The 18044-nt window shown below is 42.9% G+C and overlaps 1 protein-coding gene across 1 annotated transcript in view; it reads right to left on the reverse strand.

Annotated features, from left to right (window-relative positions):
• LOC126210293 (uncharacterized) overlaps positions 1–18044 on the reverse strand; it is a 160609-nt gene that overhangs the window by 15446 nt on the left and 127119 nt on the right. The window contains exons 10-11 of the mRNA XM_049939486.1: positions 11010–11183; positions 8535–8735 (exon numbers count right to left, since the gene is read on the reverse strand). Of these exons, the coding sequence (XP_049795443.1) occupies positions 8535–8735; positions 11010–11183 (375 nt within the window). The remainder of the gene's footprint in view (positions 1–8534; positions 8736–11009; positions 11184–18044) is intronic.

The raw sequence follows: 18044 nt of genomic DNA on the forward strand, positions 1-18044 counted from the left end.
ATGGGTTGAAGGTGTTGATCTATGTAGGCAGAGATACGTTCTGTGGGGGCTTGGTAGCCAGCTACAATGGGACGGCCGGGATGATTGGGTTTGTGAATTTTAGGAAGAAGGTAGAAGGTAGGGGTGCGGTGTGTTGGTGGGGTCAGGAGGTTGATGGAGTCAGGTGAAAGGTTTTGTAGGGGGCCTAAGGTTCTGAGGATTCCTTGAAGCTCCGCCTGGACATCAGGAATGGGATTACCTTGGCAAACTTTGTATGTAGTGTTGTCTGAAAGCTGACGCAGTCCCTCAGCCACATACTCCCGACGATCAAGTACCACGGTTGTGGAACCCTTGTCCGCCGGAAGAATGACGATGGATCGGTCAGCCTTCAGATCACGGATAGCCTGGGCTTCAGCAGTGGTGATGTTGGGAGTAGGATTAAGGTTTTTTAAGAAGGATTGAGAGGCAAGGCTGGAAGTCAGAAATTCCTGGAAAGTTTGGAGAGGGTGATTTTGAGGAAGAGGAGGTGGGTCCCGCTGTGACGGAGGACGAAACTGTTCCAGGCAGGGTTCAATTTGGATAGTGTCTTGGGGAGTTGGACCATTAGGAGTAGGATTAGGATCATTTTTCTTTGTGGCAAAGTGATATTTCCAGCAGAGAGTACGGGTGTAGGACAGTAAATCTTTGACAAGGGCTGTTTGGTTGAATCTGGGAGTGGGACTGAAGGTGAGGCCTTTGGATAGGACAGAGGTTTCGGATTGGGAGAGAGGTTTGGAGGAAAGGTTAACTACTGAATTAGGGTGTTGTGGTTCCAGATTGTGTTGATTGGAATTTTGAGGTTTTGGGGGGAGTGGAGCTGGTAGTGGGAGATTGAGTAGATGGGAGAGACTGGGTCTGTGTGCAATGAGAGGAGGTTGAGGTTTGCTGGAAAGGTTGTGAAGGGTGAGTGAGTTGCCTTACCGGAGGTGGGAAACCAGGAGATTGGATAGTTTTTTGAAGTGGAGGGTGTCTGACGAAGAAATAATGACGTTACAACAATTGTTAGCCTCATTTTCACAATCTGCCACCACAAAACCACTCCTTTTAATACATTTACACGCAGTTTTTTCGAAATTTTCCCGAATTGCTCCACCCTTTAACGTGTTTTGGCGGCAACACAACCACATAACCTTTGTGCACATCGTTGTCTACCAACCCAAGTTCACCACAGGATCAACATAGCCCAGCTATAACCAACACCTTTTTGCCTTTTTTCACACCAGATCTCCAGTTGCTTTCTAGTTCACCTTATCTCTCGCCATATATTTTTATTTTCATTTTCATTTCAGCCTCATGTTACACTTTCCACCTTCTAATACCATGTCACCCTCACAACATCCCCACAATTACCCCATTAAGTTTTATTTACATTCCCTCCGCAAACATGCCTTCGCCCTAGGGAGATTACACTCCCATATTTTATTTTCTCAGGCTTGTCTGACATTTGGCATTACCCCCAAAGGCCTCACACTTAAAGTTCCCATCTCTGGCTGTAATCCTTCTTTCCATCAGTCCCTATACCAGTTCCAAACTGAACAATCCATTGCCCTCACCCACCTAATCCTTCACCTACACATCAACTCAGCCAATGAACACACCCTTCAACTCCTTTCCTTATTAAAAGTCCTGAATCTTTCCTCTCCCACATCCACACCGGCTGTTCAGAGCATCCTCCTACAGGCCAATCGCAAATTAGAACAGCATGCCACCCTTCACCTCAAAAAACTATCCAATCTCCTGGTTTCCCACCTCCGGAAAGGCAACTCACTCACCCTTCACAACCTTTCCAGCAAACCTCAACCTCTCATTGCACACAGACCCAGTCTCTCCCATCTACTCAATCTCCCACTTCCAGCTCCACTCCCCCCAAAACCTCAAAATTCCAATCAACACAATCTGGAACCACAACACCCTAATTCAGTAGTTAACCTTTCCTCCAAACCTCTCTCCCAATCCGAAACCTCTGTCCTATCCAAAGGCCTCACCTTCAGCCCCACTCCCAGATTCAACCAAACAGCCCTCGTCAAAGATTTACTGTCCTACACCCGTACTCTCTGCTGGAAATATCACTTTGCCACAAAGAAAAATGATCCTAATCCTACTCCTAATGGTCCAACTCCCCAAGACACTATCCAAATTGAACCCTGCCTGGAACAGTTTCGTCCTCCGTCACAGCGGGACCCACCTCCTCTTCCTCAAAATCACCCTCTCCAAACTTTCCAGGAATTTCTGACTTCCAGCCTTGCCTCTCAATCCTTCTTAAAAAACCTTAATCCTACTCCCAACATCACCACTGCTGAAGCCCAGGCTATCCGTGATCTGAAGGCTGACCGATCCATCGTCATTCTTCCGGCGGACAAGGGTTCCACAACCGTGGTACTTGATCGTCGGGAGTATGTGGCTGAGGGACTGCGTCAGCTTTCAGACAACACTACATACAAAGTTTGCCAAGGTAATCCCATTCCTGATGTCCAGGCGGAGCTTCAAGGAATCCTCAGAACCTTAGGCCCCCTACAAAACCTTTCACCTGACTCCATCAACCTCCTGACCCCACCAACACCCCGCACCCCTACCTTCTACCTTCTTTCTAAAATTCACAAACCCAATCATCCCGGCCGTCCCATTGTAGCTGGCTACCAAGCCCCCACAGAACGTATCTCTGCCTACATAGATCAACACCTTCAACCCATTACATGCAGTCTCCCATCCTTCATCAAAGACACCAACCACTTTCTCAAACGCGTGGAATCCCTACCCAGTCTGTTACCCCTGGAAACCATCCTTGTAACCATTGATGCCACTTCCTTACACACAAATATTCCGCACGTCCAGGGCCTCGCTGCGATGGGGCACTTCCTTTCACGCCGATCACCTGCCACCCTACCAAAAACCTCTTTCCTCATTACCTTAGCCAGCTTCATCCTGACCCACAACTTCTTCACTTTCGAAGGCCAGACATACCAACAATTAAAGGGAACAGCCATGGGCACCAGGATGGCCCCCTCATACGCCAATCTATTCATGGGTCGCTTAAAGGAAGCCTTCTTGGTTACCCAGGCCTGCCAACCCAAAGTTTGGTACAGATTTATTGATGACATCTTCATGATCTGGACTCACAGTGAAGAAGAACTCCAGAATTTCCTCTCCAACCTCAACTCCTTTGGTTCCATCAGATTCACCTAGTCCTACTCCAAATCCCATGCCACTTTCCTTGACGTTGACCTCCACCTGTCCAATGGCCAGCTTCACACGTCCGTCCACATCAAACCCACCAACAAGCAACAGTACCTCCATTATGACAGCTGCCACCCATTCCACATCAAACGGTCCCTTCCCTACAGCCTAGGTCTTCGTGGCAAACGAATCTGCTCCAGTCCGGAATCCCTGAACCATTACACCAACAACCTGAAAACAGCTTTCGCATCCCGCAACTACCCTCCCAACCTGGTACAGAAGCAAATAACCAGAGCCACTTCCTCATCTCCTCAAACCCAGAACCTCCCACAGAAGAACCCCAAAAGTGCCCCACTTGTGACAGGATACTTTCCGGGACTGGATCAGACTCTGAATGTGGCTCTCCAGCAGGGATACGACTTCCTCAAATCCTGCCCTGAAATGAGATCCATCCTTCATGAAATCCTCCCCACTCCACCAAGAGTGTCTTTCCGCCATCCACCTAACCTTCTTAACCTCTTAGTTGATCCCTATAAAATCCCCAAACCACCTTCCCTACCCTCTGGCTCCTACCCTTGTAACTGCCCCCCGTGTAAAACCTGTCCCATGCACCCTCCCACCACCACCTACTCCAGTCCTGTAACCCAGAAGGTGTACACGATTAAAGGCAGAGCCACGTGTGAAAGCACCCACGTGATTTACCAACTGACCTGCCTACAATGTGAAGCTTTCTATGTGGGAATGACCAGCAACAAACTGTCCATTTGCATGAATGGACACTGGCAGACAGTGTTTGTTGGTAATGAGGATCACCCTGTGGCTAAACATGCCTTGGTGCACGACCAGCACATCTTGGCACAGTGTTACACCGTCCGGGTTATCTGGATACTTCCCACTAACACCAACCTGTCAGAACTCCGGAGATGGGAACTTGCCCTTCAGTATATCCTCTCTTCTCGTTACCCACCAGGCCTCAATCTCCGCTAATTTCAATTTGCCACCACTCATACCTCACCTGTCTTTCAACAACATCTTTGCCTCTGTACTTCCGCCTCGACTGACATCTCTGCCCAAACTCTTTGCCTTTACAAATGTCTGCTTGTGTCTGTGTGTATGTGCGGATGGATATGTGTGTGTTTGCGAGTGTATACCCCTTCTTTCCCCCTAAAGTAAGTCTTTCCACTCCCGGGATTGGAATGACTCCTTACCCTCTCCCTTAAAACCCACATCCTTTCGTCTTTCCCTCTCCTTCCCTCTTTCCTGATGAGGCAAAAGTTTGTTGCGAAAGCTTGAATTTTGTGTGTATGTTTGTGTTTGTTTGTGTGTCTATCGACCTGCCAGCACTTTCGTTCAGTAAGTCACATCATCTGTGTTTTTAGATAGAAACATTCCACATGGGAAAAATAATTTAAAAAAATGCTGTGACTTACCAAGCAAGAAAGCACTGGTAGATAGACACAATACAAAACACACAAACACACATACAAATTTCAAGCTTTCTCAACCCACGGTTGCTTCATCAGGAAAGAGGGAAGGAGAGGCAAAGACAAAAGGATATGGGTTTTAAGGGAGAGGGTAAGGAGTCATTCCAATCCTTGGAGCAGAAAGACTTACCTTAGGGGGAAAAAGTGACAGGTATACACACACACATATCCATCCGCACATATACAGACACAAGCAGACACATCCTTTCGTCTTTCCCTCTCCTTCCCTCTTTCCTGATGAAGCAACTGTGGGTTGCGAAATCTTGAAATTTGTATGTGTGTTTGTGTGTTTTTTATTGTGTCTATCTATCAGCGCTTTCTCGATTGGTAAGTCACAGCATTTTTTAGAATATTTATATGACAAGTTCCTCTGCATTGGTATTGTTGAGAAGTGTGTAGTGTGTTAGAAAGTATTAAAGGCACTTATTGAGATAGCAAAGTTTATTAATTCATTCATGACGATGATACCCATCTGTTCATCTCTCCGTGACGTGCCGAGGATCCTGCATCAAGAGGATCGTAGCTAACAAGAAGAATTCGCATGAGCAGAGGAGGGGCGATCCGGAACTTTCTAATGCACAATCAGAATACACACTTTTGAACAATACCAATGCAGAGGAACTCGTCACATGTCCACCCACTACAACTTACAGTATTAGACAGATGAATCTAAAGCAATTAAAAAACTGAAGAGCATCTCGCTATCTTTTTTGTTTGTATGTCAATGTTATCTATGGTACAAAATTTTCTCCGCATTGGTATTGTTCAGAAGTTTATATTGTGGTTGTGTGTTAGAAAGTAGTAAGACACTTATCGAAATAGCAAAGTTTATTCGTTCATTCATGACGATGATACCCGTTTGTTCATCTCTCCGCGACGTGCTGAGAATTCTGCATCAAGAGGATGGTAACTAACAAGAAGAATTTGCACAAGCAGAGGAGGGGCGATCCGGAACCAGTATTGTCATACCAATCTCCATGTACAATGGTGGTAACAAGGAAAGGATGTATGTAAGTTCATGAATGTTAAATGCTGAATATATGTATAGAATATTGAAGGTCTGTTTATATTAGAGCCAGTTAAAGTTCACTCAGGATAGGTGTACCTTCCAATTTTTTTCCAATCATTCTTTCAAAAATTCTCTTTTAATTCTTCAGACAGCAATTTTTTTAATCAGTTTCCAATATATATAAATCACATTCTTAGTCCCTCCACCTCTATTCAGAACATAGGATATATTGCAGGGGGAGTTCCCACCTGCACAATACAGAAAAGTTGGAAGCTGGTGTTGGTGGGAAGGATCTGTGTGGCACAGGCTGTGAAGCAGTAATTGGAATGAAGAACGTCATATTGGGCAGTGAGCTCAGCAATGGGGCAGTCCAGCTGTTTCTTGGCCACTGTCTGTCGTGGCCATTCATGCAGACAGACAACATTGTTGTTTGTCATCCCCCATCCCTGTTTACTGCTTACATCCACCACCTGGTTGCCTCTCCCATCATGCACTGCTGCTTGCAGTCTGTGTGGCATTTGTGTGTGTGTTTTGTCTATTTTCAACAATGGTCTTGTTGGCTGAAACTCACTTTCCAACAGTCTTTTTGTTGTGCCTTTCTGCAACTCAACGTCTCTGCTATATGGTGAATAGTTACTTTCTTTCTCATAATATTGTTATATTCCATTCTAGATTTTTCATTGTTTGATTTAGGTTTTATTCAGATTGTCACAGAGTACTACAGTTCTGTTGTCTAACTACCAGACTGACAGTGGCAACATTAATTATTTTTATTATTGGAGTGAAAAGTTGTACTATTATGGTGCATCTGGTGGCAGTTTGTCGTGTGCTTATATGCTTTCCTAACGCATTTTTAATTTTTTTTTTATTTTTGCTACTGTCACTTCCAAGTTGCTGTTTCTTGAAGTGCAACTAATTGAAAACAGTCCAATGCGGAAAAATACCAGAGTATATTCAGTCTGCCATACAGGAAGAGTCATTTGCTATGAATATTTAGATTTCAGTTCGAGAACTTGCCTTGTGAATTATCACAATCAATACTTTGTCACTTCACTGTCCATTACATGGACTGTCACCAAAATTCACAAAGTGTTTAAGTTCACATCTGTAAGAAAGCTCTGGTTATGCAAGTGGTACCCCACAAACTGGTACATATGCAATTTATTTATATTAAAAAATATTAGACACAATAGCTGGCCACTACAGGGTAAAATATTTAGTACTACAGATGCACCCACACCAAAGCCCATACACTACCCTAGCTTTTAGAATGATTAGTGCTTTTGTCAGAGAGCAGACAGATGCTTTGGCCTCTTCCTCCCTCTCACTCCTCCCTCTTCATTTCTGTTTATCTCATTACAGGCGGCTCCCTGTCATTCTGGTGTCTGAGTCCTTCCAAACATCCCCAGCTTATCAAACTCTTGTTGTGAAAGTTAGGTAGTGTCTCACTTTTACTTTTATACTTTTTTTCATCAGTACTAAATATTTAGCCAGTTGGAGGTAAGTACTGGTTAGCAATGCTGTCTCACATTGTTTTTAGTTTTCTCAAGTGAACTTTTGATGCAATTGAATGGGATAGGCTGCTACTCACCTCAAAAAGGATACTGTGAGTCACAGACAGGCACAACGAAAGGACTGCTATACATCTAAGCTTTTGGCTGAAAGTCCTTTTTTAGCAACCTATCCTTTTCATAATATTGTTGTTATTCCAGCCTGGACTTTCCATTGTTTGATCCAACTCATTTATATTAGGCCTTCTGAGATTTGGCACCAACTACAAATTAAAGCCTCATCTTTTTCAGATGCACACCATGTGTACTTTTAATTCATGTTACTAAGTTTTGACTGACAACCTTTCAGCCATTCTCACACAGCAAAGTTGTCGGCTAGGAGACTTCAAAGAGCAGGTGTAGCCACTTAAGTGGAAAGCTTTTCTTTGTTCTTCACACACAATGGCACCTTTACTTTGTGAAGTGTGAGATGTAGATGTACCTGATAAGTGTAGCTGACAGTAATGGGCGTGTAGTGTGATGTCATGTTTGTGTCAGACTGTGATGATGATGAGAGAAGAAAGAGGGTGAAACCCACTGCCAGCACGTACCCTACTCTCTCGAACAGCACTTTAGTGGGCCACAGAGTTTAACGTACCCATCCGACTGACAGATCACAATGACAGTGCCGCATGCCCTCATATCATCAGACACTGCAGAGAGCTTTGGACTTTATTCCAGGACACTGGCACAAAGTCTTGTGATAAGAAACTGTACGTTACCACTCCTCCTACCCTTTGCTGTAGGGAAAATGGCGAGCTGCCACCAGCATGTGGGGTACACAGGTGGTTATCAACCCAAATACTGACCAACCCTGACGTTGCTTAACCTCTGTGATCTCGTGAGAACTGATTTATTCAACAAAATAAGGCCATTGATGACCTGAAATTATGTGTCCACAACTTTTTCCCCTCATGTCAAAAACAGAAAAAGTGGTGAGGTTGAGAATGATGACAGAGGTTGAGGAGTGGGGGAAGGGTGGTGGGTGGTGGGGAGGATAAGTGGAGGGTGGGGATTAAGGTGGATAGGTGCTTGAGGGGGTGAGGAATGGGAGGGGGAAGGGGACAAGGATAGAGAGGGGCAGTGGAAAGGGAAAGGGAAGGGGAAGGGGAGGGAGAGGGAGAGGGGTAAGGGGAAGGGGAGGGGGGGGGTAAGAGAGAGAGAGAGAGAGAGAGAGAGAGAGAGAGAGAGAGAGAGAGAGATATTCAGAAGGACTGGACACAGCTAAAGTTTTGAGATAGAATATGAAACCCAAAGCATCTATTGTTAACTGAGATATGTGTACCTCTGTGCACTTACATGGCAGGAGCAGTTGTGGCAGGTGGTGTTGGCAGACAGCAGGAGGATGGAGGTGCCATGCAGCAGCCTCTGTCCCTCGAGGAGGCAGTGCAGGCAGCGGGGGCAGCAGCTGCCACTGCCGCCGCCCCCAGAGGGAGCCAGCAGGGGGTGCGAGCAGTTGGCCACTGGACACACCTCTGGATAGCATGTGATGTTTCCTTGCTGGGTGAGAGCAGAAAAGTCTACACAAACAATCTACATAGAAACGAGACTGTGTCAAAATGAGACCTCTTGTGCAACGATTATATCACTGACTGAGAATGGTATATAAGGCAACTCAAAATGAATATGTCAACTACAAATGGCTACAAATATTAAAGGCACAAGGACACATTAATAAGCATTTGAACGTAAAAGAAATTTCCAAATTTTTAAAAACTTTATAGGTGTCCTATTTGACTCACCTCGCTCATGTGGACATAATTTTTCTTTTTATTGTGCCTCGGTCCAACAACCTTATGAGTTATGAGGACTTGTTCAATAGAAGGGATAAGCTTCACAGTAGCAAAGATGAACAAGTGTTCATGGCTCTTAAGGTATGCACTTTAGAGCCTATCTTTACTGGACTTCTTTCTTGTTTTGGTCCATACTACCACCTCCGAAAGCTTGTCGGTCGAGTTCTGGTTCATCCTGTATATTCCTTGTGGCAACCGAGCAACAATTCTCCACTGGCTCTGTCCCACAAATGCAGATATTCCTATACATCCCATTGGTAGTGATGGAACTTGAGTGACAATGAAAGTTTGAGTGAAGCCTGGAGGTGTGATCAAATAGCTTAACAGTGAATGTAATTGCTTGTGATAAAGAGGGAATCCAGATTTGTGTTCCAGTCTTGCACAAATTTTCAGTTCACATGACATATTCATTATTACTTCAAATCAATGTAGATCAATGTTTCAGCAAAAGTTTTTTAGTGTGGTTGAAATTTTAAGGCACAAGCATTTATTTTACATGTCAAGTTCTTCTGTACATTGAAATTCCCCAGTAATACTAACTACACCTTAGGAATTAGCAAGACATTAACTATTGCCTGAATGATGATAATTTTGAAAGTAAGGCCTGTTAATTAATTTTGATATCTTGAAGGTAAATGTTATCGGAAAGTACGAAAGTCATTCCAAAACTAATGCCTCCAATTTATTTTCACAAAAACTACAAAAGTTATAGAAATGACAGTAATACAATTGCATAGTGCAAGATTTCAGCAACATACTGTCGTATTTCCACATGGTCATCACCATTCATTATGCACTTTTGCCAATGATGAAGAAGAGGCTGCACACTGCACTCGTAAAGACCTGAACTGGCTGAGGCTAGGTACTGCCTTATGGCTCCAGCGACAGCATCCGAGTCTGGAAAATGTTGGCCATGTAGTCCATCTTGTGCGTGTCCATAGAGGTGGAACTCTGAAGACAGCAATTCAGGAATGTGTGGTGGATGGGGTCAGACAGTCTAGTCAAATATGGCAATGAGTTCCACAGTCGCAAAACTGTTGTGGGGCCGAGCATTATTGTGTTTTGATTGGAAGTTTGCTTTCTTTTATGCCTGACACTGGAAATTCAGGCTTCCAGCCCAGTCAGTGTGGCAATGTAGTGTTCTGAACTGACAGTTATTGAGGCTTGCTTTACTTGCTTTACTCTCAGAAACACTGAAAAGAACCACATGTGTATCTGAGAAGACAGTGCACATCACTTTGCCTGCAGATGGCTTTGTGTTTAACTTATTTGTAGGAGAGTTCAAATGTTATTGCCACCTTCAGCTTAATACAGGTTCAGCAGGTCCCGACTAATTTCCATTCAACATTTTTTTTTCCTTGTAAGCATCCATGGGACCCATCTTGTACACACTTTGCATAACCTAGGTTATGTAACATCTCATTTAAGGCATTTCAGTTAACATTCAGCTGTGTACGCAATTCCTCAGTCACGATCCACCTTTCATCGTGCAGGAGTTGATCGAGGTACTGTTCATTATGAGAGATGCATGCCAAGCAGGTTGACCAGGGTGTGGTTTGTCATACATATCTTTTCAGCACTACTGAAAGGCAGTAACCAGGATTTCACATTACTTGTATATACTGTACATCTCCAAACACCTTTTTCAAGCACTGATGGATCTGAATTGGTGTAATTTGTTCAGCAGTCAGTGTCTGACATCTTTCTGGAATGCTCCCTTGGTGCTGCTATCTGTTGCAGGGCAACAAAATGGGCAGCACACTACTGCAAAGGTTCAAAAATTATTACTACACCAACACAATCTGGCTCCGACATCGAAAGTTGACGCAAAATGATAGGAGACATTAGTTTCAGAATGACTTGTAAATAGCAAGAAGGCAAAAAAGTGTGTCTTTAGTCTAGGACAGATACCAGAACCATCATGGATGCTCCACTTTGCCGTGTTCTGAGCCGAGTGAAGCAGATATGTGCACATCCGTACCTGACAGACACAGGTGGTGCAGGGCAGCGACGGGTGCGGGAACAGCTGGCCGTCGTCGTATGTGCGGCTGCCGTACTGGCAACCCTTACACAGGGGACAGCACTCGCCGGGCGTGAGCCGTGGGTGGTAGCACTGCAGTGTGCACTCCACAGGGCTGCATTCCACTTGGCCGTTCTGGAACACAATGTTTTATTTTGCAGTTTTTTGTTCCACTGAGCTCTGGGCAAACACGAAATAGTGATACGACCAACAGTGATGTACACAAAATTCCTCTCTTCACTTCTGCTGCAATATATCATTTTATTTTTAATTGAAAAAAAGAAATAAAGGAGTGATTATGTGTAATCAAATCCCAATCCAGCCTTCCAGATTTACATTCCCTATGGTTTCTCTAGATTGCTTATGGAAAATTCCAGATTGCTTTGTTTCGACAAAACACAGTCTATGTGGGATTTTAAACCTCAATCTTTCTTTTTTCACAAGACTTCAGACTGCCTCTCCAAGTGATTAGTTTTTTTCAGGTACATGTTTGATAAAAGCTTTTTTGATTATTCATGAACTGTATGTGTAGCATGTAGTGAAACGACCGTCTACTGTTGATCAATGCAAAATGAACTTCTGTAGGGTAAAACTTAACAATAGGAGTTAATGGACATGTTTTTCCTTTTTCTATGTGTTAACTCTGTGAGAGTGAATTCTACTGAAGTGTGTCTTGAATGGTTTGTTTCATATAGAAGAAATTCTGGGTAGGCTGCAACAACTGACAGTGGCTGCACCTATGAGACACAGTGTTTCTTGTCCCACTTATTTCTGCTCATACAGACCTTGCTGGTTCTGATAACTCTGTGAAATCTACTTCACTCCACATAAAACATCAGAATTATGCCACTTGTTAAACGCCAATTTTGAAAGATTTATTGTAAAGATTATTCGTGCATAGATCTTCAAAAATATATCTTGAACAGTAATATGAAATCTTAATAGGATCTAGTGCAACAAGTTTGGTGTATACTGTTGAACTAATATACCACATTGTTAAAGACAATAGGCAACTTATTATTTCAAGATATATAAATTTATTTTGAAAACTATGTCAGTGTTACCTAAACTGAAATAACAACATCCAGAGTGAACATCTGACAATAGAAGACACAGTGAACTTTAACTGAAAAAAGGTAATACCCTGAGCATTAATTTACATGTTTGAATGAGAGTTTTTTATTTAGCAGATTGAGATTACAAAGATTTTTCAGGTAAGGCTGATTTCAGATTCATAAACAATTCCTATTGTCTCAAAGTAACTTATCAGTTTAGGAGCTACAGTCTAACAAGAACAGATTGTAAGGTAAACTGTTTATAAGTTTAAAATCAGTCTTATTTGATAAAACCTAGCAGTCATATACTGACACAGTGCTTCCGGTTTTTCTTATGACACAATAGTGTTTAACTTCTCTTAACATTTGGCCTGAAAAATTTACCTTCTTGGATGACTGTAGAGAAATACAGTAATTAGTGTATCACTTGAAACTTCCTACCAGATTAAATTTAGTGCCAGACTGGGACTTTACCCAAAACCTTCCTATTCTCAACCAGTACTGAGCTATATGGGCAATATCCATGATCTGCCCCCACAGCTTTACTTCTGTCACTACCTTTCTCCCACCTTCTAAACTCGTAAGAACATTGCCCGCAAAAGGAAAGGTTTTGTGTTCGAGACCTGCCACAAAATTTCAAAACAACTCATACTGACTGTGTTATAGGCGTATTTTTAGATTTATCCAAGAGTTTTGACATGGTTGACAATAAAATCAAATATTACCAAACAAACTAGAAGCACTAGGTATAGGAGAATTAGTTAATGATTGGTTCCAGTCACTCTTAGAAAATATGGTACATAAGGTTAGAGGTGCTCTACACTTCAAATGATGCTCAATTTTTACTGAAACAATTATCATACCCTAAAGATATTAACGTAGATGTTTCTCAATAGAATATGTCAGGACTAATTCTATTTTTAATATACGCTGTCTGACAAACAAAAATGAACCACCCAGAAGACATGGTCAGAAGTCAATGTAACTTTGCACATGTACACACTGTCAGCAAATATGTAAATGGTTGGAGCTGCAATTCTCTGTAACAAGTAGAACAACCATCATAGTGCATTAATGTTAGTCACATTTAGTGTTGTTAACAGGCCTGACAGGAAGAAAAGGGGTGTGAGCAGTGTCAGATGTCAAGTGGTCACTGAAGGACACAGCAATGCTGTGCACTCGTGAGAGACAGTATTATTGGCATCTGGCAGAGTTTGAAAGGGAGTCTGACCACCACAAGAGAGGATCACCATAATGTGCAGTGAGTGTGTTGTAAACCCTCCACATCTCTGCCTGACATCTGAAAACGAGTAATAGACTCCCTGCAACAGTCTGTGTCATCTCTCACCACTGTTCGGAGATTAGCGACAGCTCGACTAAGAAATTACTGTCTCTCGTATAGGCTGCCATTAACATCACAACACAAATGGCTGCATGTGGAGTGGTGTCGAGATCTGGAAGCACGGACTGCTGGTGAACGGTATCACACTGGGGCCAGTGCCAAATCACGGTTGTGCACTATTCCTGATGATCGCCATCAGAGGGTATGGTGGTGACCTGGGGAAAGGTCCATTTCTTCCAACATTTTGGGTAGGCACAGACACGTTACTCCTGCCATCGTGATGTGGGAAGCTACCGGGTGTGACTTCGTGTCTCGGCTGGTAGTGATTGGGAAACTCTGACAGGATAATGGTACAGTGAGACGTTGTGCATTCTCACATGTTACCTCTCGTGTGACAGTATCGCGGTGCATTTTTCTGATAGGAGGACAGTGCTTGTCGACATGTGGCACGTGTTTCTATGAACTGTGCATGACGGTGAGATACTTCTGTGACTGGCAAGTTATCAGTATTTGTCCCCAATAGAACATGTGTGGGACCAGCTCAGATGTCAACTCCGTTCCAGTGCAAGTATTCAGGATATTGAGGAGCAACACAACAGTTGTGAGCTAGCTTGCCTCAGGAAAGTCTACAATGATTTCATGACACACTTCTTGACTGACTCAGTGCACACATCCAGGTCAGAGGTTATGCAGTGTCGTACTGATAAATATTGTCACAGTGCCAAGTTGCTTGAAAACTTGGCTAGATATTGTAATCGCTGAAATATCATCACATACCCTCTCGACTCGTGGAATTTCATTTTCTCCTCCAGTGTGCTTCACTTTTACCATCAGACAGTGTATATGGGTTGGGTTGTTTGGGGGAAGAGACCTAAAGCGAGGTCATCGGTCTTGTCAGATTAGGGAAGGATGGGGAAGGAAGTTGGCCATGCCGTTTCAAAGAAACCATTTAGGGAAATCACGGAAAACCTAAATCGTGATGGCCGGACACAGGATTGAACCGTCATCCTCCTGAATGCGAGTCCAGTGTGCTAACAACTACGCCACCTATATATATATTTAAAAAAAACAGCATGAATTTCAGCTTACACACAGAAGACAACTTATCATTTTAAATGTGATAACTCTAGTTTTTAGTGATGAATATTGATTGTCAGCTGAAATGGAATGAACACTAAGATATTGGCAAATAGATTGTGAGCAGCATGTTATGGCCCTCGAATGCTATAATCAGAGTGCAAAAGTCAGTGCTTTGTGGTGACATACTACTCCTATGTACATTCATTTCACAGCTGTGAGATACTTTTCTAGGGTAAAATGTACAAAACATGGATACATTGTCCAAACTGGGGAAAAGGTCTGTACGGATAATAACTAACAGCAGTAGTTGAGCTCACTGCAAAGAAATATTTAAAAAAATTGGGTATCCATATTGTGTTAAATGAATTATTATTGTGCACATCAGGCGAAACAAAGAAAAGTACATTACCAATAGTTATACAGTGTACACAATTGTGACACAAGATTCACTTTGGATTTACATTCAGAAAGGAAAAACAAACATAGAAACTTCAAACAGCATTTCATATCAGAGATTAAAATGAATAACATATTGCCCAAGCAGATGGGAGAGTTGCTTAAAATACATTTATTTAAAAAGGCAGTCAAACCTTACCTATTAAAAATTGCATACTTGACAGTGAAAGATTACTTAGAGAGTTGGAGTTAATAATAATAATAATAATAATAATAATAATAATAACAATAATATAAAGAAGAAAACAGGAGGAAAAATTGAAAAATACATCCAACTGGCTGAGGAAGTCAAAGACAAGTGGCATCAGGATAAAGTTGACATCATACCAATTATACTATCAACTACAGGAGTCATACCACACAATATCCACAAGTACATCAACGCAATACAGCTACATCCAAACGTATATATACAACTACAGAAATCTGTAATTATTGATACATGTTCAATTACCCGAAAGTTCCTAAATGCAATGTAACATATACCGTACAGTTAAAAGGAAGTCACGCTTGATCAAGGTCCGCATCACTTTCCATTTTTAACCAGACATAATGTCTGAGACAGGAAAGAGAAATAATAATAATAACAATAACAATCATACAGATTATTCTAGACCATAATACCAAAGTCATACCATTTTATCTGAGTCATCAGCCCCTCATGAAGAGTTAGATAATTATACTGCATGACAAAAGTCATGGAATACCTCCTAATATCATCTCGGAACTACTTCTGCCTGGTGTAGTGCAGAAACTCAACATGGCATGGACTCAACAAGTCACTGGAAGTCCTCTGCAGAAATATTGAGCCATGCTGCCTCTATAGCCGACCAAAATTGCAAAAGTGTTGCAGGAGTTTGTGCATGAACTGACCCCTCAATTATGCCCATAAATGTTTGATGGGATTCATGTCAGGTAATTTGGGTGGCCAAACTATTCGTTCGAGTAGTACAGAAGGGTCGACCGAAGCGTCCGATCCCACCCGTTGGCTTTGACCCGTGACGTAAGGCTGTTGTGTGTGACGTCAGGATGGTGCGGAATTTAGTTTGTGAGAGTGGCGTGTTTGTAGGTGTCATTTTGATGTGATCGGTGGTGCTCTCTGGTGGTGTGTTAGGTGATGTTTTTGGTTTAGTTTGAGAGTGTGGCATAGTGTGTGAATTTTGGTAAATTGCTTTTTTTATGTCTTTGGTAGGTATGGATATGACTGACAGGGTCAGCAGTTTTCGGTTGTCGCCTATGGTGGGAGACAGTGCATTGTCTCTAATAAAATTTCTTCAACTATTCAGATTTTTGGATGAAGTCATGAGGTGTTCAGTTTGTCGTGAAGAAATGAGGCTTACTTAAAGTTCCGGCGTCTCAGACCATGGACGGCTGTATGTGGAGATGTTGTAAGGATAACAGGTCAAGAGAAGTGTTCGATCCCAATGTATGGCTGTGAATGTTGGTATTGGTATCAGGAGATGTTTTTGAGCTATATAGGTCAAGGGAAGTGTTTAGGACCTAATTTATGGGATCGGGAGCTGCTGTTAAGCTATATAGGTCAAGGTAAGTGTCCGATTCCAGATGATATTGTGTTTAGTGGTATTTGGGGAGTTTTGTGATGTCAGTTTTTTTCATCATTTTGCGTGGTTTTGTATGGGGGTGGGTGTCTAAATTTGTTTATATTTAGTTTGTCCCCACCCAAAAACCTCCTATTTCCCGCACTTGTCACGTTAGTGTCATTAGGCTTTTTGTGGAATGTGTGTGTGTGTTTGTTTTTCGATATATTTTTGTCCTCATAATGTGTACATAACGACTTTATATGCGCCATATTGGAATTGTGGTTTATGGTCGTTTCCGCCATATTTGTGACGTCATGGGTCAAAGCAGATGGGCGGGATCGGACGCTTCCGTATTTCCGTACAGAATGTTTTTGGATATGTCCCGTTGTGGGATGGTGCATGCTGAAAAAGGGCAGTTCCCAGGTAGCCTTGAACTACAGACTTTATTTCTCTAATGAAACAACAAGAAAACATGGAACACAGAAACTGAATCTCTACAAAGAGCAAGAGAGATCATTCTGATCTTAGCACACAGTCTGTCACCATTGATTGCTCTCCAAGGTCGGAATCAGTTGTGATCCCAATTGGTGGTGCACTCGCATTGTCTTCACCCGGTAGTGCTGTATTGGTGACTCGTTGTTTACTTGGCAGCACACTCATCAGCTCACACCCCTGGAGAGCTGCAGGAGGCAGTCCTATATGGGCCACCCGGCATAAGGGTACTTGGAAACAGCTGATGTCGTGTGGCTTTGTGGATGCGAAATAGTGCCAGCTGTCCTGTGATTGCGGCGCCCTCCTACCACAGCGTACGGCACAGTGAAGTCCAACAGTGTCAGCTGCAGGCACCTGGTGTGACAGCAATATGCAGGGCATTGCTCTGTGGTGTCATGCCGGAATATTGAGCACTTGAGGTACAAGGCATTCCTCTTCTCTTTGGAGAACGATGGCAAAGTCATCTCGAGACAGTGGCCACAGTGGAGGTGACAGTCGAGGACATAGCATTTTCAACCGATCACGTGCAATTGTGGACCAGTGACACGACACACTGTCACAAAAAAAAAAAAAAAATAAAAAAAAATATATATGTCTGTGTATGTGTGGATGGATATGTGTGTGTATGCGAGTGAGAGTGTATACCTGTCCTTTTTTCCCCCTAAGGTAAGTCTTTCCGCTCCCGGGATTGGAATGACTCCTCACCCTCTCCCTTAAAACCCACATCCTTTCGTCTTTCCCTCTCCTTCCCTCTTTCCTGATGAAGCAACCATTGGTTGTGAAAACTAGAATTTTAGTCTTTAAATATGTCTGCTTGTGTGTGTATATGTGTGGATGGATATGTGTGTCGTTTGGTAAGTCACATCATCTTTGTTTTTAGATATTTTTTTCCCACGTGGAATGTTTCCCTCTATTTACAGGACTGGAGTAGGTGGTGGTGGGAGGGTGCATGGGACAGGTTTTACACCGGGGGCAGTTACAAGGGTAGGAGCCAGAGGGTAGGGAAGGTGGTTTGGGGATTTCATAGGGA

The sequence above is a fragment of the Schistocerca nitens genome, chromosome 10 (genome assembly GCF_023898315.1).
Source record: "Schistocerca nitens isolate TAMUIC-IGC-003100 chromosome 10, iqSchNite1.1, whole genome shotgun sequence".
Lineage (NCBI taxonomy): Eukaryota > Metazoa > Arthropoda > Insecta > Orthoptera > Acrididae > Schistocerca > Schistocerca nitens.